General features: G+C 43.1%; 1 protein-coding gene across 2 annotated transcripts in view; it reads right to left on the reverse strand.

Moving 5' to 3' along the window:
• Nucleotides 1-25,454, reverse strand: part of MIB1 (MIB E3 ubiquitin protein ligase 1) — a 376,461-nt gene that overhangs the window by 316,142 nt on the left and 34,865 nt on the right. For both annotated transcript variants that reach the window (XM_085605778.1, XM_085605777.1), the window contains exon 2: nt 20,827-20,998. In XM_085605778.1, coding sequence (XP_085461904.1) covers nt 20,827-20,998 — 172 coding nt within the window. The remainder of the gene's footprint in view (nt 1-20,826; nt 20,999-25,454) is intronic.

The following is a 25,454-nucleotide window of genomic DNA, read 5'->3' on the forward strand; positions in this document are numbered from 1 at the left end:
CTGAACCTAGTTTTATTCAAAGTCTGTTACCCTGACAAGGAGGGTCGCCCCAAAGGAACAGGAACTGATCTCGAAAATGAAGTATATGGATTAGGTAACTTTACACCTAATCTCATGATTCTAAATGTCAAATCCGAAGTTGAACTAGTTTTACCCACCATGTCAGTATTCCCAGCGAAGGGTGAATTATGTGTAAGAAAAGTTGGTTCCATACATATGGGCCATAGTAAATGCACTACTATAGTAGAATTCAGTGATGAAGGCAAATCTTCATTTAGAGCTTATCGCCACTCCTACTTTATATGTGGTCAGACTGCATATATGCGTCTACCTCTAGATTGGGATGGTACCTGCTACATTGCATTCCTTTTGCCACCTGTTTTCCTAGCTCCTCCTGATTATTACAGAAACATTCATTTAGTACACAATAGAGAGCGGAGAGATCTCCCAATTGTCGATTATACTGAGACGGCATGGGACAAGTATGTAGATTTCAATAAAGGCATTTTTCCCTATATAGGTACTGTTACTAATAGTAAGCTGATACGTAGATTAACTAGAACCCTTGAAGCAGTAGTGAATGAAACTATTGCCGCCCTAGGCAACTTGACAGAGGAGCAATCTGCGATGAGGATCGTGGTTCTTCAAAATCGTCTTGTCCTTGACGTCATCCTGGCCGATAGGGGCGGAGCCTGTAGGGTCATCGGATCAAGCTGCTGCGTATTCATACCAGAAAATTCGCCATCTGTATATAAAGCCATAACTCGCCTTCATAAGATTGTAAGCCAGATACACCAGAACCCAGGCACTTGGACTTGGTCCAGTTGGTTTTGGAGTGTGATATCAGCCTGGGGATGGAGAGTTCTATCCTTCCTAGGTATTGGCCTTCTCATACTATTCAGTTGCTGTCTATGTCTACAATGTGGACCAGCGATCTGTGGTCTGTGTGCCACATCGTGTATTCCACCACCACGGAAGAAGAAAGAAGAACAAATGATGTTATATGAACAGATCAATGGATTGATGAAGATTGATATCTCTTAACGGGCAAGTAGGGGACAAGGAGGGAATGTGGAAATATGGATTTTTCTGATCAGTTATGTCCCCTATCTTGGACCCCAACGGTTTCATGTATGAATCACAAGTACATGTATGTCCCCTCCAGTTCCAGTTATGAAGACGCAAACATATGTGCGTCCACCGTCAACATGTCCTCTGTCAGATCCGCCAAGAATAGGCCGGATATTCCATTCCTAGGTACGAAAGGCCACCGGCTTTATATGGTTCACTTATGCCATTTTACAGTCCAGGCAAGTAGGCCCTGATTCTGTCATCAAACTCTCCTTGCCTTCTACTTCTGAAAACTCTAGTCTGAGCCTGCATCTGTGACCATGAACTTTGTCTCATTCTCTGCGCGGCTCACGAAGCCTGACATCAGCCTATTCTCTGCCAAGAACTTGTATTTCACCTTCGAATTATCTGCTTCACTCCTTAGCCAATGCATTCCTGTCTAGTAGTTTAAGTAAACATCCTTCCAGCTACCGAGCAATGGCTCGGCTTCTCTGTCTTTATGCAAGTAATTCATAGCCCTGTTACCATGGAATATTCCTACCCCCTCGCATTTAGTGTAGACACTTAGACGCTTGTACACGCACGCACAGTCAGTATAGAATAGATTCTGTCCGAGAGTCCTTCTTTTGTGGATAACATAGTTCTTTAAACATAGGATGTTAGATATGATTTGGGATTAGGTTGACTTGACCCCCCAGACTTTTTGTCTCCACATGTAGAGCTAAATGTCAAGTCCCCTTCACCCCCGAGTTGCACGTCAATCACACGTCATGCTACTGCGCGCGCATCTATGCCAAGTATTATCTTATAGATCCACCTATATATGACATCATAACCAATTATGCTCCTTTTTGCTCCTTATTACACCCATTTTTGGTTACGCATATGAATCGTCATTTTCCTTATCAATTGTTACACCTACTGCATTCGCTTCATTGTAATGTATGATCTATAAAAGTCACTTCTTGTCAATAAAGTATGTACTTCACTTCCTGAACCCCCGTGGTGATGGAACTTGGAGCAACCGATTATAATCGATCATTGGAATAAAGCCCATTCCGAACCTCTAATACCACGGATTCTGCCTCTTATTTTTCTGAGCTATTTTATTATGTTTCCGCATCAAATTAAGTCCCGGTAATGAATTTTATTTACCACACTAGGATCAGTTTCGGGGTTTCGCCCCATCAGCCAGGATAGCTTGAATCCAGTGCCACAGTGAGCCCGGCGGGGACCCATGTCTGAGAATACCCGGCGCACTTAGGGCAAGAAAGCAAAAGACACAGTTGATGGACAGAATGCAGAACAAATCAAAACATTCACCCCCAGTCAAGAGATCTGGGTTAAATCCATCATTCTTTTGCTCACCATGCCATCCCAGTTTAGATCTGGTCATATGCAAATCAGTCTTGACCCTGTGCCGCATGGGAACAGTCTAGCCCGTGCTTTCCACGCCACTGGAGTCAAGCTATCCTGGCTGATGAGGGGTGAAACCCTGAAACCGGTCCTAGGATGCTTGTTTCCAGTCCAGGGAGGACCTGGCTTGGCAGTTCAGGCAGGACTGTTCCCATGGGGCACAGGGTCAAGATTTGCCTATGGCTGGGTTCAAACTGGAATGGCATGGGGAGCAAAAAAAACGATGGATTTACGCCCAGATCTCTGAAGTGGGGCGAATGTATTACATTGTTCTGAATCCTGTCCATCAATTGTTCTTTTGGCAAATGTTTAGCCAGTTCACACAACCACCTTCAATCTGGACTGAACTCAAAGTTCAAACACTGCATACTCAAGCCACATGACAAACAAATCAATATTTTGGGAATCACTTTTCTCTTAAATGTATAGCAAAATAGCAATAGACAGCTAAAATGCCAATACACCAGGTCATAGGCAAAACTCTTAACCAAATGGAAGCCATATCCTCTGTTTTAAGATAATGTCAGAGTTCCCGTAACAACTATATGAAGAATGTTAACACACTGATACTAATCCCAGCAGGATTCAGGCAGACTACACTAAAGAGGAGCAACACTATGCCCATGCTTAAGGCAGTAATAAAAAGACACAGGAATTGGCAAAGCAAATAGATCTTGCCTTCGAACAGCGCTCGCAAGCCCATCAGCAAGGCATCACACATGCTGCAGCAGCTATATAAGCTTTTTCTTAGAGCCATAAATTAGAACAAAGTATATAAAAAGTGAGCCAAAGCACACTGCAGGAAAAGGAGGGACCCGGTAGTAAACGGCAGGTGCCAGGCATGCTACAAAGAAATAAAAAACAAACCGAAAGGGAAATTTAAAAAGCAGTGGGAAGGAGGAAGCAAGTCAATGGTACTATGAAAACCTACAATGAGCAGGGAGAGGCAGAAAGCAATGAAGGGGCGCTGATGGGTTCCGGAATAAAATTTGAGATAAGTCCCAGGGCAGGGGGGTGGAAGCAGAGACAAGCTAAGAGATATAGAACTTGCACCAACCATGTTATCAGTACCACAAAAGGAGATGGGTTCTAATAAGATTTATTGGCAAGGTTTGGATGCCTGGAGAAGAAAAATATGTGATAGCAAGTCATAAATCTTTGCCTGTTGTGTGTTACCACTCCACTCCCAAGATACCTTGATATAAATGGAAAAAGCAACTGAGATCGTGTGGAAACATAAAGCAACTTACGACAATCATTCTTCAAATGGGCACCTTTCACACCATTTGCAATGTCATGTCCACTCTTGGGAAACACCTTCAAGACGCTTGCCTTGGCGACCTTTGCACTGAAGCAGACATGATAGCAGAAGGATCAGTATCATCAGTACTAGAAGGTAGTATGTACAGTTGTGCACTTCGAGTATACAAGTGTGTGTATGAAGCTATGTTGAGACTGGCTTGGTTGGAATTTATTCCCTGGGTGAAGAAAACTTACAAAGAGAACATTCAGGTAGTCTATTCCTTCACTGAGGATGGTTAAGGACTTTGCAAAATACCTATGCCAACAAAGATAAGACGACTTCTTGCAGAATGCTGCCTTTGCCGAAGTAAAACAGCTTTGGGATGTATTCCTAGAAGAATATCTTCATGACAATGGAGATCTCTCTGCATGTTAGATGTCGTACATGGATATTGATGAAAAGGTCTTGCTGTCTCTGCTGCGTGCGGTTTCGAGAAGGAAATTGTATTTACATCTTACCGCCATACACTCTATGATCCCATGGTGTTTTGCGTATGACAAGATGAACTATGCTAGATATCTTCCATACTGTGCCGAAATGACATTACTTGCAGTGAAACATCCAGATACACCACTTCATCATCGGATGCTTTTCAGTTCAACTGTCAGATGTTAATCCGTTTGGACGAATTCCGGTTGATCAAACAATAGAGGTAACAGTCAACAAGACACACTGACTCTGGGTGGTATGACAAGGCTCAACCTCAAGGCAGGTGCTGAGAAAATATATATGGCTGCTGAATACTGAAGCACCTTTTTGGGTCAGAAAAGGGAAATGGTTCGTAACAGATCAGATCTTACTTACGCAGACCTACGCAAGTCACAAATTGAAAAATATGAAGATACTGTTACAAAAGCAGTTAGTCTGGTTCAAAGCTGGATAAACCCATTTGTTGGGCTACATGATCTCAGTCTCTCCACTACAAAAAAGGCATCTCAAGACATATCAGACATAATTAAGGCAATCATTATGAAAGCAGGCAAAGCACAGTTTTGTTGAATCATTGTGACAGCATGGAATAAGAACCTTCAAATGATGGCTGTGCTTTCTCATCCTTTAGGACCTTTACCACGGGGTTCAGCAACTCCAGAAGGTCTGTTGCGAAAGACAAACAAAGCTGTTTTAGCAACATACTTGCAGAAAAAAAGTTATCCCTGCTGAGGAAATACTTGGGCATTCAGCCAGGCTTATTGATGGTATGGTTCTTGCTCACAGAGTAAAAGGAGAGGAATCAAACTTTGGTGAGGTGGCTATGTCTGTCTTGACCATGGCTTTGTGGGAAGAAAATACAAGTAAAGGAACTGATGTTGTGTTTGACACATACAACGAGGCATCTATTGAGAACAGCAAAAGGACAATCTGAGGGAAAGAACTCTGACACCAGTTACAGAGCATCTCACCTTCCTATATTGTGAGACAGTGGAGGAAATTCCTAAGTCACGTAAGGAATATTAAAACAACTGTCGTCGCATTTCTTGCTAACGAATGGAGGAAACCAGAGAATATTTTTTTAAACTTGAGAATAAAACACTGTTCGTCAACTGTGAAGATAAATGCTACAAAATCACAACTGAAGGAAGCCACGAAGTTCTCGATCTCAACAGTGGAATGGAATGGAATGGAAGGTACATTTATAGAGCGCGACTATCACTCCAGGGAGCATCTTGGCGCTAAATGTCAACATAGATGGAACATGTTGGCAACTGCAGTCGTTCGAGGGATCCTGTGCAAATTATACTAGGGCTTTGTATGCAGTTTCTGTAAGGGAGATGACCCAGGTCTTCAGGGTTTTCCTGAAAAATGTTTCTGTAGAAATTTCCCGAAGCTGGGGTGGCAATTTGTTCCACGCCCTGGAGCCGATTACAGCCAGGGATTTCCCACCTTTGCTGGAGAGCCTAAATTTGGGAATCATTAGGAGATTCTGATTAGAGGACCTTAGGCTGCGAGCAGGATGGTAGCGCCTAAAGCCGTTGCACAGATACCTGGGTCCTTGCGAGTGAAAAGCTCTAAAGGTGATCACCAGGATTTTGAAAAGAATACGCTTATGTATTGGTAACCAGTGAAGAGTGGTGAGGGCTGCCGAGGCCGATGACTTTCTAGGCCTGCCAAGGACCTAACGGGCAGTTGCATGTTGGACCATCTGTAATCGGTGAAGCACTGATTTATTTGCTCCTGCATACAAGCTGTTACAGTAGTCCAGTCTTGATGTTATGAGGGCAACTGCTACCGTTTTCCTAGCTAGGAGGGGAAGGAGGTAAAAAAACTCTGAGAGTTCTGATAATGTGAAAACAGGTGCCTGCTACGGTCACTGCCTGTTGCTTAAATGATAAAAGCATCATCGAACTTGATGCCTAGGTTACGGGCGGAGGAGATGGTGTTTGGGGGGGCTTCGGCGTCTACAGGCCACCATTGTTTGGGTGAAAACAGATTTAGCGGGCCGAAGGGCAAGATTTCTGTTATCCCTGAATTGCATTTAAGATGGTTACACTTCATCCACTCAAAAGTGGCAGTGAGGCAATTTTTAAGGTTCTCTTCAGCTCCAGGCAGCTCTCTGTCCAACACCAGGATGAGTTGCGTATCGTCAGCGTATGAGATTGAGCTTATTTCCTCCTATCAGATCAGCACTATCAGGGGAACCATATATAGATTGAAAAGTACAGGGCTAAGACTAGAGCCCAGTGCACACAAAGAAACCGATGGTCATTTGTTGCTGCAAGCTGCACAAGCTGCTAATGAGGGTTATGAGGCAGTAATGATACGCTCAGATGAAAGTGATGTGTTTTGGATTCCATTACAGAATCATGGCTAAATTGTTTCTGAAATTGGGGACTAAAATATGCACGAGAGTCCTTGACATTGGGAAAATAGCTTCAACTCTTGGTGAAAATGTTGGTCAAGCTATGATTGCTCTCCATACATTTACCGGATGTGACACAGTAAGCACGTTTGTGCGAAAAGGAAAAAGTAAGTGGATTCAAAATAATGTCTGCCAACAGGAAACATTTTCGCAACTCGGAGATGAATGCGATCACTCTGAAGAACTAATGGACAAATTGGAGCGATTCTCGTGCTTGCTGAATGCATCAAAATCTTCGTTTCACCACGTGAATGACTTGAGATAACACCTTTTCTGCTCAAAGAAGGGTGAGATAGACAGTCATCAAGTTTCACCTTGCAGGGCCTGTCTGAAGAAACATGTCGAACATGCAAATTATCAAGGCACTATAAGCAAGAAATGCCTTCTGAAAGATCCACAGACACCTAGTACAATTGGGAGAGGGTGGAAGTTAGAAAAACATGAGGGAGCAGAGCAACTGGCAGTAGACTGGATGGAGGGGCAGTCAACACCTCCAGCTGCGTAAGATCTACTAGCTTGCAAATGCATTAGGAACTACAAACTGCCAACATGTGTCTGCGGTCTGAAGGACCTCAAGTGCACTGAAGTGACGACTTCCCGTCTGTGAAAAACAAACAGATGCAGAGAATGATGACACCTATTCAGAAGATGACGACAAATGTGAATGATAACATTGTGTTTATTTTCACTCATGACATACATTGCCAATGTAAGATGTAACAACTATTGTTTGAAATTGTACGTGAAAATTATGCATATTATCTATATCAATATATGAGGAATACAATTAAGTTTTATTGCAATTATTTTAATGATTATTATTACAATCATTAATCAATTATTTTTTTCAATAATATTGAATGTAACCAATCTGGTGGTTAGATTTATTTTTTCCGCATATTATAATGAATTTGTATACTATTTAAAAAAAATATTAAAAGCCATTGTTTTTTTCCAGCTATGGTTGCCAATCCAATAATATCAGACAAAAAGCAAAGTGTGATGACTTGCTATCACATTTTCCATACCGTGCAAAAAAACATGTTAGAACCCACCACCGAGTGATACCAATAGCCTAAATTTGGGGTCCTGGCTCATGGCCTAATATGAGAGGTAAAAAAAAAAAATCATACGGGACTGAGCAAGAAAGCATGCTAGTTCCCATGAAGTGCAGAAAGTAAAAGAAAAAATAGTTCTCCGATGTAAGCAGAGGAAAAATACAAGTCATCAAAGAAGGTAAAGAAGCTGTGCTCTACAAGAAGGCCAAACACGAGGAGTAGAAGGCAAGTCATGGAATAAACATCAAGCAAATGAGATTGAAAATAAAGACGAACAACAATAACCAATTAGCTGAGCCAAAGGAACTAAACGCAATCCAGTCTTTGACAGCAGAAAGCTAAACGCTGTTTGTAGGTGAGATATAAAAAACAGGTCTGGAGTTATATCATAGTCAATAAAAAAAATTATGTGAACTACAGAATTCTGTTACTCCCACTTAGGAGCAAATCTTAACACCCTGAATCCTTTAGGCACTGTGTATCCGGGAATATGGGCTCAGGAACAACTTCCCAACCAAGATTTTTCAATCATAGCCTTATGCCACAAATAAATGGACATCAACGTACAAATGTACAAAAATACTTTGTAGACCATTAGAGAGAAGAAGAGCAGTGACTGACAATACAGGAGGGAAGCCATGTTGCTTGGTAGAGGGAAGAATCGCGGAGGAGGGGAAGCAATAGAAGAGAGAGAAGGGCATAGTTCGGGGGTAAGCAACACAGAGGGAGGGGTTTGGCAGGATAAGCAACGTAGAGCGGCTGTGGAGAACAACATGGTTGAGCAAGCAATGGGAAAGTACAGGGGTCATTACTAGCAAATGAAAATAAAAAAAGTAACCCATGTCAAAAGTCTTCAGCCAGGCCTATTTGTAGTCAACAACTATGTGCATGCTGACATTTTTTACATCCATGCTTTTAACAGTATAGAAATGACATGCAACAAAATCATGTGTGACTGCTTACTGAAGGAGGAAAGCATAGTGTTGAAGCAAGGCACTAGGTTGATATGATGTGTGGTTTTCCTCCGAAGACGTGGCAGACCGAGTACAGTAAGCATGGTATTTTCGAACTGTAGAACTGTTTGCTGTATTGCGAGAAGTTACATTACTTGTACTTGCCCAAGAATACACGGAGTGCCAAGGAAAACCAGCAATTGAAACCAGAACTACTGAACATGAAGTCCAGTGCTTGTAGTTAAATGTCAATTTCATGAAGCAGATATGCATTTGTGCTGAACTGGTTTATTTTTTTTCCACTTCTTGATGACAGTTTGTAGCTGCAGTTTGTAGGAAAGTAGGACTTAGGTTGCCCCCACTTATTTTTCTGATGTTTACACTGGTTTCTGGCTATAGTCTGGCTGGGTCCCTGCTAATCAGGGCCCTAGCCTCTCTGTTCTCTCTAAACAACTTGGAGTTTATATTAGATGCACTAGTGATTGGATACTGTGGTACCTTATGAGCCTCTAGTATATGGTACCTTCGGTACCAAGGGCATAGGTACTTCACGGGCCTACCAGGGGCTGAAGCATGTATTATGCCACCCCTGGGAAGCAGACTAAATCTGACACCACAGGCCTGCTACTGCAGCCTGGGTGAGGTAGTGTTAGCACTCCTCACTGAGGTATAGGTTCCCTCAAGTTACACAGACACATATAGGATATCTCAACTTACACACACATATAAACCTATCAGTCACCCCTAAGGCAGGCCCTAACAATCCTGAGGGCAGGGTGCTTGGGTTCCATGTGAGGGGGTGCCTCTGCCTGAGCAGGGCCCCTCTGCAGCTCTCAGAGTCCATTCTCTGTGGCTGTATGTGGATGCGGTTAAACCATATACTCTTAAGTGCATTATAACCTAGCGGTAAATGCTAATTTGGGGATGGCTGCATCAAAACATGTCGTGTTTGGTGTCAAACGCTTTGGAATCATACCCCCACACCAGTAACTGGTGTGGGAGTATGAACCCACCCTTCTAGAGGGATAGACATGTACCCACTGTGGAAACGCGGTAGAATCCTGAAGAGCCCTGGCATCACAAAATGGATGCCACCAGTCACAGACACTGGGCTGCCCTCCTGCTGCTGACCGAAACTCGTAGTGGAGGAGGCCCAACAATAGGCATCCTGTGACAGGGAGGTGTGGTCACCTTCCAGACAGGATTTAGTGTATTGGGGCTGGGTGGGTGCACTCCTGGAGTGCTTTGAAGTCCTTCACTGGGGGAGCAGTAGGCTCCTCTGTCCATATACCAGCTCAAACCGGTTCAGGGGCTACCATCCCCTGCTCTGGCACGAAACTGGACAAAGGGAAGTGGGTGTAACCACCCACTCCCCTGACCCTCCCATAGGTGGGGTGATAGAGCTAGTCCCTCCCTTCCTTCTAGTATAAGTTAGGGAACCCTTGCCATCGCAAACTAGATATCCCTGGACGACGCTCTGAAGAAGAATCCTGGACCTTCAACGTTCCACTACTTCTGGAAGACTGAAGAACCTCCCTTGGAGTCAAGGTGTGACTCCCCGGCTTGGCAGGCATCAAAACTTTGCATCAACAGTCGCAAACTTTCCCGCTCCCGCCGGAGTCCGAAGTCCCTCCAGCCCCAGAAGTAGATTTCCTGACTTCGCTACGGCCATCGGGAGTCCCCAGTGAAGCTGAGGCAAGTGGACCCCACGAGTGACGAGGAACAGCAATACCCGGGTACCGTGCACTATTGTCGAGTGCAACCCCTTCACGGTGTTGTACGAACTTGTGCTTTGGACCACGTGTGGTCCAAGCCTCCAGCAGGATTTCCTCCGACGATCAGAGGCCTACCTCGTCCAGAGTGACCGTGGGCTCCTGGTGAGTGAATCCTCCCGAGGCGTCTTCGCGATCCCTTGACGGTTGGCTTGTGGGTCCCCAGAAGACTTTTCTACAGAACCAAAGGACTCTCCTGGTTGCTCCAGGTCTGCCCTGATTTACCCTCGCTGGGTGAGTCCCTCAGACCTTGCTGGTCTGCACCACTGACTTTCTTCACTTTCCACAAGACTTGCTGTTGCCAAGGCTTGTTGGCTCCAATACGGTTGCCGACACCTCAGTAAGCTGCAGACTTCGTGGGACACGCCGAAACCAGCTCCTGGTCGTCGTCGACGCCTCCTGGACCTCGTGGCTGAAGAGTCAAGACACCCGTGATCACCTGAAATCACCTGACGACTGTGGGCATCCAGCTTCCTTGCCCCGGGTCACTGCCAAGTGACTTTCAACACTGTCCCTTCTGCTTTCAGGTCTTCATTCTTCTGAATCCAGCCTTGGATTCCACCGGACACTTCTCCTGTCTTCACAAGCAGCAAGTCTTCTTTGGCTCCCATTGAAAACGACGCCGCGACCCAACACCAAAAGACACCTATGCACCCGGCTTCCCTGGGTGAGGTAACTCCAGCACTACGGTGCTCCTGTGGGTGTTGGCTCTAGAACTACTTACCCTGTAAGTGACTTGCTTGTAGACTCTCCCGAAGTACCCTAAAACTTTAAAATTCCAACCGCGACTTGCTCCATTGAAGTCCATCGGGATCCGCAGCTGTGTTCTCACACTGCATGTGTCTCCCGTGGGTCCTTTACTTAACTGCCTTGGGTGGATTAGTGAGGCCCCAGCGGTTCTGAAGGCCCTAGGCCTTGTCTCTTCTCAAGTCGATATTCCTAAACCTCTTTTTTTGTATATGGTCTGGTACGCCCCTAGGGCCCCAGCCATATTTGTTGTGAAATGTTGAAATGTTGATCTGTGCATATGTCCTTGACTTCTAATCTCATAAAGAGATTAGTAGAGTGCGTTAAAAATGGAATATGCTACTTACCAGTATGCATCTGTTCTTGGCATGTAGAGCTGCACAGCCACACACTTAGGATAGTAGATCGCCATCTGGTGTTGGGCTAGGATGCTTGCAGGTTGTTGTTTTCTTCGGAAGAAGTCTTTGTGGTCACGAGATAGGTTACTCCTCCCTTGGACGACAGTGCGCATGGGCATCAACTCCATCGTTAGATTGTTTTTCGCCATGATGGGAAATTATGGAGTTTGTAGAAAAGAGAGATGTCCATGTGTGATGTCGAAGTAAGACAATGCTGGAACAGATACAAGTCCCGGGGAGCTGGGTGGGCGTGTGCGACTCTGCAGCTCTACATGCCAAGAACAGATGCATACTGGTAAGTAGCAAATTCCGTTCGAGGCATATGAGCTGCAGATCACACACTTAGGACAGACTATATAGCAGTATCTCCCCTAGCGGTGGTCACCTGAGCGTAAGATGGTCTGGTGACATGAATGCTGTTTGGGTGGTATATGTGGGGGGGGGTAGTTGTTAGTTCCAGGCAGTAACCATACTGGATAATTTGTCTTACCCACTTGTCTGTTGTGATGGAGTTCCAGACAGGTAGGAACTGTTTTAGTCTTCCCCCGACTGGAGTGGAATGGTCTGGGGGGTGTGGAGGAAAGTCACTGTTTTGTGGCAGGGGAGGTACGAGTGTTATTACCTTGACCTCGCCCTTTGTTGTTGTTTCCTCTGTATCCGCCTCTAAAATATCCTCTACTGGGGGATGTTTGTGCAGCGGCTTTGAATGTAGAGGAGGTGTCCGCTCCCATATGTTTGGAGCCACGTGGTTGTGGAGACTGTAATGCCCCCATGGACTTAGCAGTCTCGGTGTCCTTTTTCAAGTGCAGTGTCTACGGCTGGTCCAAATAGCTGTTCCTGGTTGAAGGACTAAGGGCCATATGTAGGTAACATACTATTTACCGATTCATAAATACCGAATTTTACCGATTCGGTATTTATGAATTGGTAAATAGTATGTAGGTAAATAATCGGTAATTATTACCGATTCGGTAAATATCGGTATTTATGAATCGGTATTTACCGAATCGGTAATAGTAACTGGCTTCCCATTCATTCCTATGGGCCAGGAGGCCCATAGGAATGAATGGGAAGCCAGTTACTATTACTGATTCGGTAAATACCGAATCGGTAATAGGGGAGGCATTATCATGGGTGGCAGGGTGTCACATTGACACCCTGTTGCACCCCTGATTCGTGCATGTGTGCACATGTGGCGCACATACATGCCCTAAGGGCATGTATATCTGCCACATGGCACTTTACAAATAGCACAAAAATGCTTTTTGAAAGGTATTCGTCATTTACCATCAACCTGTAGTTGGTGGTAAATAACGAATCCAGACACCAATAATGCACTCACTTGAGTGCCCCCTACATAGCATTTCTGGATTCGGTATTTACCGAATCGGTATTTTACCGATTTCTTTAATTTCCGATTCGGTAAATACCGAATCCAGAAATCAGCCACCTACATCTCAAGTGCCTCAATACCGGTCGGTAACGGGATATTTACCGAATTTCGGCCGTTACCGACCGGTATTTGGCTACCTACATGAGGCCCCAAGTATGGTAGTTTGTACCTCTGGCTTAAAGCCTGAAATGCGTAGCCAGGCATGTCGTCTAAGGAGCACACTGGTGTTAACTGCTCTAGAGGCGGTGTCTGTGGCGTCAAGCGCACATTTAATTGCCGCATTTGAAAGAAGTTTTCCCTCCTGGATAAGGTCATTTGCCTGGGTTTTATATTGCTCTGGCAGATGTTGCAATAGAGTTTCTAATTGGTCGTAGTGGGCCCTGTGATAGCGTCTAGTAGGGCTTGGGTGTTGGCAATACGCCAATGATTAGCGGCTTGTGCTGCTACTCTTTTGCCAGAGGCTTCTAACAGTTTGGATTTTTTGTCTGGGGGTGGTGTATCTCCTGTGGTATGGGAGTTGGCGCGTTTCCTAGCATTGGAAACAACCAAAGAATCCAAAGGGAGTTGCCCTTTGATGTAATTAGGATCTTCAGGGGCAGGCCTATATTTCTTTTCTATCCTTGGGTTAAGAACCCTGGCATGGACGGGGTCTTTAAATACTTTGGGGGCGTGTTTTATGACTCCTTTAATCATGGGTAGAATTTGTACAGACTTTTGATATTGTTCAAAAGTGTCTAATAGGAAGTCTTCCTCTGGTGCGCCTGAGTGCATTGTGATGCCGTGGTAAAGTGCCGCACTATTTAATAATTGGTCAAACCCCATGTGATCGTCTGGAGGAGATGGTTTGGAGGCATATGGCTGAGGGTCAGGCATTTCTGGTAGAGGGAATGCCCAGTCATCCAGTGGTGAGGTATCTGGATCAGTGAACGGATCATTAGGGTCACCCCCACCCCCTAGGTCGTCATCATCATCCTGTGGAGGTGGTGTATGTGATGGAGAGGGTATAGGTAAGGGTGGTGTAGGCAGAGGGGGTGGGTTAGAAGGCAGTATAGGAGAGGAAGGGCGCATAGGTGATGTTGCAGAGTCCTTCCTGTTAATAGGAACTGGGGCAGGTGGTGTGTCTAATTTCCGTTTTTTACATGGCACCGCGGTGACATGTCCAGTCTTTGGATTAATATATATCTTTTTCTGCCTTGGGTCGATGGGATCTGGATGAAAAAGTTCTTGTTCCTCAGGTGCCGATTTTTTCAGGCCCGATCGAGGTTTTGGTTGATCGATGCAGTGTTTGGCTTTAGGAGATGTATGAGAGTCCTTAGCCGTTGGTTTCGGAGCCGATGATGGTTTCGGAGCCGAAGTTGTATCTGTAGGCTTGGGAACCTTCGGTGCCGGTTTATCTATTGGCTTTGGTGTTTGAGAGGCCGAAGGCGTTGGAGCCGATTTCGGTGCAGAGTGGTCTTTTGTCTTCGGTGCCGAAGGTGCCTGTTGGACAATGACATGCGGTTTGCTCGGTCCCGAGCTACCGAAAGGCTTACATTTCTTCGGAGCCGAGCCTGGAGGCGGGGCTTCTGAAGGATGTTTTCGGTCTCGACTGGGGCCAGCAGGCGAAGTCTTGACCAATGCCTTTGGTTTTGGAGGGTTTGGGGCAGGGGCAGGGGCAGGGGCAGTAGTACTCGAACGTTGCCCAGGAGTGATGGGGTCGTCTGAGTAGTCTGCTTCGGAGATGATTTGTAGATCTTCGGAATCTTCTTCTGGGACATCGGGGCCTTCATCAAAGATGTCCTCTGGTTCCGGAGCTGTTCTGTATGCCATGATGTGTCCTCGAGCCCTTCGATCTCGAATGGTCTTTTTGGATCGAAAGGATGCGCAGGCTGGACAGCTGGATTCATCGTGTTCAGGTGATAGGCACAGGTTGCAGACTTTGTGATGGTCACTGTGCGGAAATTTTGCTCCACACTGGGGGCATTTTTTGAAAGGCGTCCTTACCATGAGCCGTAGGCCTCACGGCGTGGATAGGCCCAGCGGCCCGCGTCGACATCCGGAATCGAGCCGATGAAATCGATGTCGAGAATGAAGGTGCTTCGATGTTGTGTGAAGTTTTGCGCTTCGAAAAGCTTGGAATTGATATTTCCAACCGGAGCGGAAAGTTGCATCCGAACCAAATGGCGGAAAAAAACAATCTAACGATGGAGTTAATGCCCATGCGCACTGTCGTCCAAGGGAGGAGTCACCTATCTTGTGACCATAAAGACTTCTTCCAAAGACAACAACCTGCAAGCATCCGAGCCCAACACCAGATGGCGATCTACTATCCTAAGTGTGTGATCTGCAGCTCATATGCCTTGAACAAATACATATATATTTTATATATATACCTGTATCGTGTCCTTTCATTTAGTGATTCAAGAGATTATAAGGTAAAACAAGCTGCTTTACATTCCTCTAAAGACTTAGCCTGAAGGCTGCTCTCCACAGCTACCTCTAGGACAGCTTTCTTAAAAAGGTTGTCTTAAACCTATCTACCATAAGAGTCGAATTGTACTGGTGCAAGGTGGCCACTTTAACTAGTGACCAGCATGTACCAGGCCAACTTCTCACACAGTTCCATTCAGATTTTTGGAGATTAATGGAATGAGGTATACACAAAGATCATAACACAGAATTCAAGAAGAGCGCAATCATACATTACGACATGGTGTCCGTATGAAAACCACCAGTGCTGCTGTTTTAGCAGTATTTTCTTTCAACAATAATCAAGCCAAAACACAGATGATAGCTTTTAATTAAGCTATGTTAACAGGTTAACATTCAAAATATGTGTTCAAATCAAATATCAGATTGTTATTAGAATCAACGGATGTAATACGGCACAAAGTAGCCCTGCCTGTCAAAACAAGGAACGAGAACAAGTCCCACATTTATGAGGTTGCATTTCTACAATTTAATTTGCCACAACCGAGCCCACTGTACCAAACATCTTTAAACTGTAAAATCCAAAACAGCCCACCCTCCAACCCTCAAGCTCCTTTCTCCTGTGTCACTTCATGAATTTATCATACAAATCAAATTGCGAGAAAACAAAATGGCAAAAGGACATGGGAGCTTTTTTTCTTTTTAGTGACCAATCCAAGTTGGATCGTTAACTAAAAAGACAAAAAAATAACAGGCAAAAGCATTGTTTTTTTTAGAGTGAATGTGGAAGGGGGAGAGAACCGAAGCAACGGGAGAGGGTAAGGGATAGGGAAAGCAGAAACAACATTGGGCAGGAGGGACATGGTTGAAGCAACACAGAGGTCTCAGGTTGGAGGAGGCAAAAAGAAAAGCAAGAATAAACAAGCATTTGCATAGCCGATAGGTCTCGCTTTTGGTACCTTATAAGTATTTAGTTATGCAGCACAATATTCTTGGTGCAACAACACCAACTGTTGCATGGCTAAACACTTATAAGGTCCCAAAGGCGAGACCTATTGGCTATGCCAATGCTTGTTATAATTGAGACACAGTAGACAGTAAACACAGGAGCCCTACAACATGCCCCCTCTCTGGGGGTTTTATTACCAGTATTAACAACACCGGAGTTACCGTTGTGTAAAAACAAAGTGTGAACTCCTAGTCACTTTACTCCGGAAATCCATCTCTAAAACTTGAAAGTTGTGACGCTTTTTATTGGGCAAAAGTGCACCGGTGGTGGAAGGCAAACAACTACGAAAGGACACAGACGACGTCACATGGACAGGACTGACGTGTCATCCTGTACACTCTGCCTTCTAAAGACGGAGCCTGTGCAGGAGCGCAGCAAAGACGTAATCACCCCTAATGCACGCGAAGAAAATGTACCTAAGGAAGATGCACACCCCAGGACTGGAGAGGTAAATGAGGGCTACATTTAGACCCCAGGTGCAGGTACATGAACGCACTGAGCTATCTCGACAGCTTTTACTCAGAAATCTGGCCTCTTAGACATGCCAGGTAGTTCTGAGTCTGGGGAATATTGCCGCAGATAAATATAACCTGAAAAACTCAGCAACATAGAGACTATCCCACTGAGCTATCACCAATACTCACTCAAAAGTCTGGTCTTTGAGACAGGACCGGTAGATGTGTGTCCGCGGAAAAGCACCGATTACTTGAGCCTGTGCAACACAGCAGCAGATGCAGTATCCCAATGAAATATCTTACCAACATTGACTCTGAAGTCGGGCCCGGTAGCTGTGCGTCCGTGGACATGCCCTGATGACTTGAAACTGTGGAAGTAGCAGGCAGCAGGTGCACTATCCCACTGAACTATCTTAGCAACATTTACTCTGGAGTCTGGCCTCTGTGACAGTAACAGTATGTGTCGGCGGAAATGAGGCACTGATTACCTGAATCTGTGCAACGCAGCAGCAGATGCAGTATCCCACTGAGATATCTTACCCACATTCCCTCAGGAGTCGGGCTTGCCACAGTGAATGAGAAAGAACGACAATTAGAGTGCGACATCAAGGAATAAAATTGTGCAATAAAACACACAGTGAGTGAAGACAAGGAGGCAAGGGTTAGATCAAAGCAAAGACACATAAGGGCACAACACACAAGCCGACCTCAGTACTGAACGCAAGCCGACCTCAGTACTGGGAAAAACTAGGAGTGATAACGAGAGAGTGAGGTCTGGGGAGGGCGAACACGTACTGAAGAGACGCACATGGAGAGGTGAAATGGTTCAAGAGAGACGAGAAAGTACGGGAGACAGCTGGACTGACAGCACGCGGAGGCAAGGGACAGACAAAGGGGGACATTATAAAGTAAGGACGACAAGAGTTACTAGAAGATGCAAGGGGGCGAGAAAGAAAAACATGTGGGAAAATGTAAAGGAACTTAGGGGTGAAAAAACACAACAAATAGAAGCTTTACCTTACTGGACTTTTTATGTTAAAACTGTTATCGAAAAGTGAAGTCAGATATTTACAAACGATGTACAAAGCGACAAAACAAAGTATAGACAGGCAGAATGCTAGCACTAATAAGGGGAACAAAACAGGAAAAAGTTAGAGAAAAAGAAGTGGAATAAAGAAGCAAAAAGAAAGTTACCAGAAGAAACAAGAGCGCGCGCCTCGCGCTGAAAGTTAAGAAAAGAAAAAAAAAAAAAAAAAAGACGTGCAGGCTGCAGCAGGAGAGAGGCGGAGGGGTGCACCCGCGAGTGGTGCGCGCGCACTGGGGACAGCAGTCTGCTCTTTTTCAAAGCACATACTCGTGCTTGTGGCGCGCCGCTGCGCACTCCCGCAAGCTGTATGCCGCCACAAGCACAAGTATGTGCTTCGAAAAAGAGCTGTACGACGGCTAAAGGTCCTCCTATGCAGCGCATGCGCGCTGCGTAGGCGAGACCTATTAAAAATAAAAGGAGGTGAGGGTGGGGGTGAGTATGTGCAAACGTGGACGGCGTGAAGGGGTTGAGGCGGGGGCAGCAACACTGAGAAGTGGTGGATGGGAAGAAAAAGATTCAACAAGGGTAAAAAAAAAAATATATATATATATATATATATATTTTTTTTTAAGCACCTGGGTCACAACACAAGCAGCGGAGAGAAACTAGTTAGGGAGAAATCTTTGCTTGGTCCATGCACTACAGAACAATCAGGAAGTGATGTCTGCCTTGCACTGTCCAATTAGGAGGCAGCAAAGAAGGAAGACACTAAATTCAGCAAAAGGTAAATAACGGGCAGTTTCCAAGCCCTTTTTGTAAACAATAGTGTCTCGCAAGCAAAAGCGCAAACACTAGTCCATGGCTCACGCAGGCTCAACCCTAAAAAGTACTAAAAAACAACCTAATTAATTGCTGCCACCTTGCAGTAGCAATTTAGTAAAAGCTCAACCAGTGATTGCAAGAAAAAAAAAATCTTTATTAGAAAAAAAATTTCAACCACAACCCTGTGGAACAAAGAATAATATAACCTCTTCTATCTGGATAGTGGATCTGTGGCTTAGAAGGAAATAAAACGACCTGCCAAGGAATCACACAATGAGCTTGCAATTAGTTTTCGGACTGTGTTTACTATAAGCAATCAATGGAACGTACTGGAAAATATCCAAAAACACATGGTACCTAGGGGTTCGTCACTGATATCCTAAAGTTGATTGGAGGAGTCAATGACTCATCCCAGGAGTAATAAACAGAATCATACCTGGACAGCTGCCCACCAGGACACATTCAGGCCATCTATTGCTCACTGGGGTTATCACATTGCCATACATTCCCAATGCCCAGATCTCAGGAGTACCGCTACCAAAGCTTGGTATTAGACACAATCTTCCCAAGACAGAAAACATCTAAAAATGTGAACATCTACCCCACAACAACTGCATGGCAAACAACCAAAACACTTTTATATCTTCAGAATGCTCTTTACAAACCCCCACTACCTGAATGCCTATTTCTCACCAAGTCTAAAATACAACAAACTCTAGGCAACACCCAAGTAAGAGCTACGTCAGCCAGGGACTAATTTAAACTTCTCACTCTTTCGCTCAATGACTATTTACAATTGATTTGTTCCTTTACTCTTTCCTTCCAGAAATGCAAAACAAGCACAGACAGACGGACAGACATTCCAACAAAATAAACACACACTTAAAGCTCCTTGATACCCTCACGGGTGAGTAGCCACGCTAAATAAACTCCTGATTGATCGCAGCACAGAAACACATGACCCAACTCATCTTTACCAAGCATTTGAAATGCAGTAGGTCAACCTAGATTGCAGAACAGTGTTCACTAGAAGAAAAAGGCATTGACAAAGCATGGGGGTCTCACTTTCCCCGTGGTTGTTGGTTGCACAATTGGGTTGACCAATGTCGTACAATAAAATTATGCCGGCACTGCCCAAGACAATAGCACCAGCCAGCCATCTTGAAGTGGTATTTTCTACACTTCCAAGATGGCTGTCATGTTTGTATATACAACATCTTAGCTATCTAGTAAGTATAGAACTTACAGAAACAAGATGGCTGACATACTGAGCATTTTAACGGTAAGTATTTCAGCTTCATAAATGGAAGTCTGTCTCCCTTCGCCTGCGTGTCCTCAGCACTACGGGAGAAACAGCTCGAGCTGAAACTTTGGTAAGAACTTTCTGTACATGCATTAGTTTATCAGTTTGCCACAAACTCATAGACTGATTTACTAGAAGGCATTCAACGTCTCCTGCAGATCATCCGCTTCAATGAGCAGACTGATGACTTAAAGTCCAAAAAAATTCAGGCAAGGACCAGCAAAACATACATGGGAACAGGCAAGTGGATTGGTTATGTTGAAAGAAGTCTAGAATCACTATAACGAAAAGAGTGAGACTGAGGGGGGAATAGGGAGGCAAAAGAGGAAGAAATGATAAAGAAAAAGAAACATAGGAAATAAGACAATAAAAGTTTAAAAAAGAGGAAATGTTTCAGATGCAAACAAATACATGAAAGAGAATAATAGGGATGTAATGCAAACAATGAAGAGATAGGCTGGGACGGGTGGGGAGACAGGGAAAGGAAAAGAGAATTTGCTATCTTAGGTAAGAGAAGTACAAGCACAGATTACAGGTTTAACATAGACGTACTCAGTTTTCTTAGCCATACTTTTTGTTAGGTCTTTCCGCTGTTTATTCATTTGATATTCTTATCAAGATAATACTCCATAAAGCAAGCCCACCAGGAAATAAACAGTTGAAAACACATTTTTCAGACCACTTCCAGTTCTTCTCAGAACACCTTTCATCTGACCAATCAAAACTGAAAAAAAGTATTGTGTGGTCATCTATTTCCTGAAGGTTGTTGAAACAGCATTCTGGACAAACAGGAAGTACCAACATTAACAACAACCGGACCCTTTAGTGTTTACCTTTCACTTCCAGGTGTGGTGATTCTGTAAAATCTGTGTCTTAGGTGATGCTTGTCTCCATGATAACATACTGTGCAAAGATCATAATTCGTACATTCTGCACATTTCCATCGGATGCCTATGATGGGCTGCTGACGGCAAGTGTCACACATCGTTCCATCATGTTTGATACCTAAGAAAAGAAGAGGAAGACATACAATTTTGATTCAAGAACCACTTCAGTATTCAGGCAAGCATTTACTTTCTTTCTAGCCATTTCCAAAGCTAAAGAATATTAAAGGAAAATTATACGATTAGGTCACCAGGTAACAACACCACAACACTATGTCTACAAACACTCCAGTACAGTTGTTCTGTTCTACCAATGGGTAGGGTGCAAGGTAGAAATAGACACCATCATGGGCATGGTCTTTTGAGTCAACAGGAAAAATGGTGAATGGGAGGGGAAAGTAGCAACACTGGTATGAAAAAAAAAAAGTACCTGAACCACAGTGCATGAAGCGGAGAGACACTAATTAAGGAGAATATTAATCTGTGCTTGGTTCATGCACCAGAGTTTAGACGTTAACATTTTCTAATGTTTGTCTAAGAACTAATGCCACCCTACTTAAAGCCCAGAATGTGTTCTCAAAGACAGTACATAGTTCACAGATTTATTATCATTGCTTTTATATTGACACCACATATTTAGAAATACTTTCACCATATCCCTACACTTGAACGGAATACAGATGTAAGTATGTTTATTTCTGCAAAATGTATTTCAGTGTTTATTTTGCCATGAATAGCTGGGTGAATATAACGGGAGGTGTAAACGACATACCTGTTCACTGACTGCCACTAGGAATATGTTCATAGCCAGTTGGCATACAGAAGGCAGTTTAAATTGTAAGAAATTTGAACATTTAGCAGTAACAATAAAGAAAAACATGCAAGCGAGGATAAAGCAGCAACTGATGTCACTGGGAATTGAAAATTATAACTTGATGCATTAACAAAAAACCAGATGAAGAGAGGTGAGAGACCACTAGACCAGTTGTTTGACTCCTTATGTTCCTGGAGATACACTCTTTATTTGTGCCAATCCGAGAAATTGCTAAAGAATTTCATTTTCATATCTCCGTACCTTAACACAACATGTGCAAAGGAAGTACAGATGCTGGGCAATTTGCTGCAGATGTATGGCAAGTAAACTTCAGCATGCAGAGTTAACGCTTACTATAAACCTATACAACAAAGCAGCAACCAAAGATTTTTTTGGCAATTTAATCTGTGTTTCCACTCTCCGCAATCGAGGAACTCCAAAGAGATTGACTTTTAGGAGGATGTGCTAATGGAGGACACACAGATTACAATATGATGCATGTATATGGAACTTGAGAATACGGTTGTAACTCCAGACTTTTCATAATGACAAATAGCCACTGTAGACCCTTCACAAATGGCAACTGAATAGGGTCGGGATTAGAAAAGGCGCTCCACATCTTATTTTAAATGAAGCAGGGAGAATAATGCAATTACACAAGGAGAATCCCATCAGAGGGCAGATAAAGGAACATTTTCATCATATCGCAAACAACCAAAACTTAAGATCTAAAACAAAATGCATAAACATTAATCGTGACACAGGGACTGTGACTTGGAACTTTTGAGACCCTTTACTGTAGAACAAGACTGTCATGTTCAGTATTAAAACAGGACTACTAACTGGATCAACCAGCCTGTCATATACAGTATTAAAACATGGTTCTTCGATATCAAACCACTGAAGCACAGTGTAAAAGATTACAGAATGCATTGCAGGAATCAATAGTGACCATATATCAATTCCATATCCATGCTGGAAAATTATAAAAATGTAAAAACCTTCAAGCACTCTGCTGATGAAAACCCAATTTTATCACTCCACGCAAAGACCAAAAAAAGAATTGTAACCCTTGCTAATAACACTCATCTGAAAATGTTAATAAACTCTGATAGCAAAAGATCCAGAGTGCTCACCCACTCACACTATTAATCAACAAATACCTGTGTAGCATATCTCTGTTACTGCTATGGATGGCCAAATATTTTGGACTTACATGACATGTGGCACGTTCTTACTCTCTCCCACTCAATACATATTTTATGGGAGGGGTTCCGGAAAGACAACTACAACTTTCCATTACATCCACTAGAAGAAAGGCATGCCTCGCCCAACCTGGGTCTAATGAACTGTGTCAAAAATATGAAGAAACTGTAGTCCAGGAGAGCTCCATGGTGGACAGAGATTCTGGGTGGAAGAGTTTATCATCTTTTCATACCTACATAATTCGTACTTCGGGATAGATTATCTGCAGATGTCAAAAGCAAGCCTTTGACACTTCTAGCCAATCACATCAGATAATATAAATGTCAATAGGCCGGGCTTCCCTGACCAGCCTCTGCTGCAACTGTCAACTTAGACACAGATAAATCAGTCAAATGTGCAATTAGAGGTACTACTACTTAATAGGTCTTACCTTTCAAAGACAATAGGCTTTTTTGCCTTTGCCAATGCTAGCTGCTGGTACAGAAAACCAAAATGGCCAGCCACAGCATGATGATGTATGTGTCCATGTGTCATCTTCCCATGCTTCATCACACTTCAACATGCATTTGGGTGCTCATGTTGAAGCACTAAATTAAAAGGTGAAAAGTGCACAAAAGTGCATTACAGAGACAGGTGGGACCTAAAAGCAAAGTCCTTCTAAAAGAATAAGACAAAAAAGCCAAACAAACATGACCGAGATAGGCAGCAAAGCAACAGAAGAGCTGGGGGGACAATAGAGAGGATGTGTGCAAATGAAGGACACCAAGTGGTGGGGAGCTCTGGTGAACATGGGAGGGGAAGTGGGGGGGCAGGTGAGAAGAGCAACACAAAGGGGAAAACAGCAAAAAAGCACATGCACTCCTATCAAGTCTGAAAGAAAAAAGAAGACATTTCCTGAATGTCATCAATGGAAGGACACAATTAATCTGCTCAAACTCTGCTAAATACCTATGTTCCAGGGGAGGGGCAGACACTGGAAGAGGACGGAAAGCCATTGAATAAGGAGCAAGTAAGTATGGTAGACAAAGGCTTTCAATAATTCGCAATGGGGTCCACTTTAACTACCGGTATTGTACCAATATTTGAACAGACTCCTAAAGCTAGCAGTAGGGAAGGCTTAAAAAAGGAATATTTGACAAAAACACATTTTAAAAAGTTCTAGGATTTTGCACTATGGATTAGGAACCCCTAAAAGCAAAATAAGTATCCTAGAAATCAGCATTATATGAAAATAAGGAGATCCCCTCAAGAGAAACAGAACTGCCATTCAAAGGATAGAAGTATTTAATGAAGCTAATTAAGCTGAGAGGCAATTAGCAAATTAACCCAAAGGGGAAAAAAAACAACTGAAGGTCAATAAAAAAATAAATAACTGCAAACTCTAAAGATGACTGGTATCATTGCACAACATTACAAGAATTGATACACATCCAGAAAAGATAATTAAATGATAATATTGATATTATCTAGCATAAACACTAGACTCCTGGATAAAACCAAAAATAGGAAAAGATGGCCTTGTCTATATGGTGTTGTTAATTGCAGACCATCAAAGTGAATGAAAAGAATCATAAGAAGGTTGTTCAACGATACCCCATAAAATGTTTTTAGAGACAGTTTCACAAACACAGAGTAAAGTAATTTAAAGCTTTATATGCGATTAACATTCAGGTTTGTTAAAAGGTACAAGTGATACCCAAAAACCATCAATGGCCCACGCCATCCATATAACACATACTGATTAGGGAAAGTACAATAACAGTTCGGTCATAGTACTTAATTAGCCGCAAGGGTTAATTTAGTAATTTTTTTGTTCAAATAAAATGTTTCAAGAGTTACAAAATTGAATTTAATATGCGTCAAGGTGTAGTATGGAAGTTGGCTGAAGGGCAATTAATTAAAACCAGTGACAGAAAGAAGGGTTATGGTTAGTAACAGAGTGAAGGTAAAGCTAATTATCCAAATTAACATTATAGGTTAGAATGTTGGGTTTGGGTAAATAAGAATTAACTGATTCATTTTCATTAAGGGCTGGGGTTAGTAACTGGGTGAAGGAAAGGAACACGTAATTTAATCTAAAGAGTATAGTTACTGATATGATTAGATTAAGTGAAAATGTGATTTATTTTAATGTTGAGTATTAACATTATGGCTGAGTTAAAAATAAGGTTAAAGATAATGATTAAATTAAAACATTTAAATCAACAATTGGGGTAGTACAAAATAACGGAGGATATTTTAATTACATTTTTAAATTAAATTAGGGTTACTGTAAATACTAAGCCCAGGGAAAACAAATATTTTGCCATACAAACAATTTAGGGTTCGCGTTACCGTGAAGGCTAGAATAAGGAGAATTAATGTAACCACATTGTCAAATAAATTAAATTAGTGTTTGGGTAGAATAATCAATGTAATCAAATCAAAAATAAAAACAATTTAAAGGAAAGAGTTATTAGGATTAAAGACTTTTTAAAATTTCATCACAATAAATTGTGTTTTAGGTCCAATTTAAGGATTAGCAATAGGATAACTGCCTCAAATAGCATTTAAATAA

This window comes from Triturus cristatus, chromosome 5_1 (genome assembly GCF_964204655.1).
Source record: "Triturus cristatus chromosome 5_1, aTriCri1.1, whole genome shotgun sequence".
Taxonomy (NCBI): domain Eukaryota; kingdom Metazoa; phylum Chordata; class Amphibia; order Caudata; family Salamandridae; genus Triturus; species Triturus cristatus.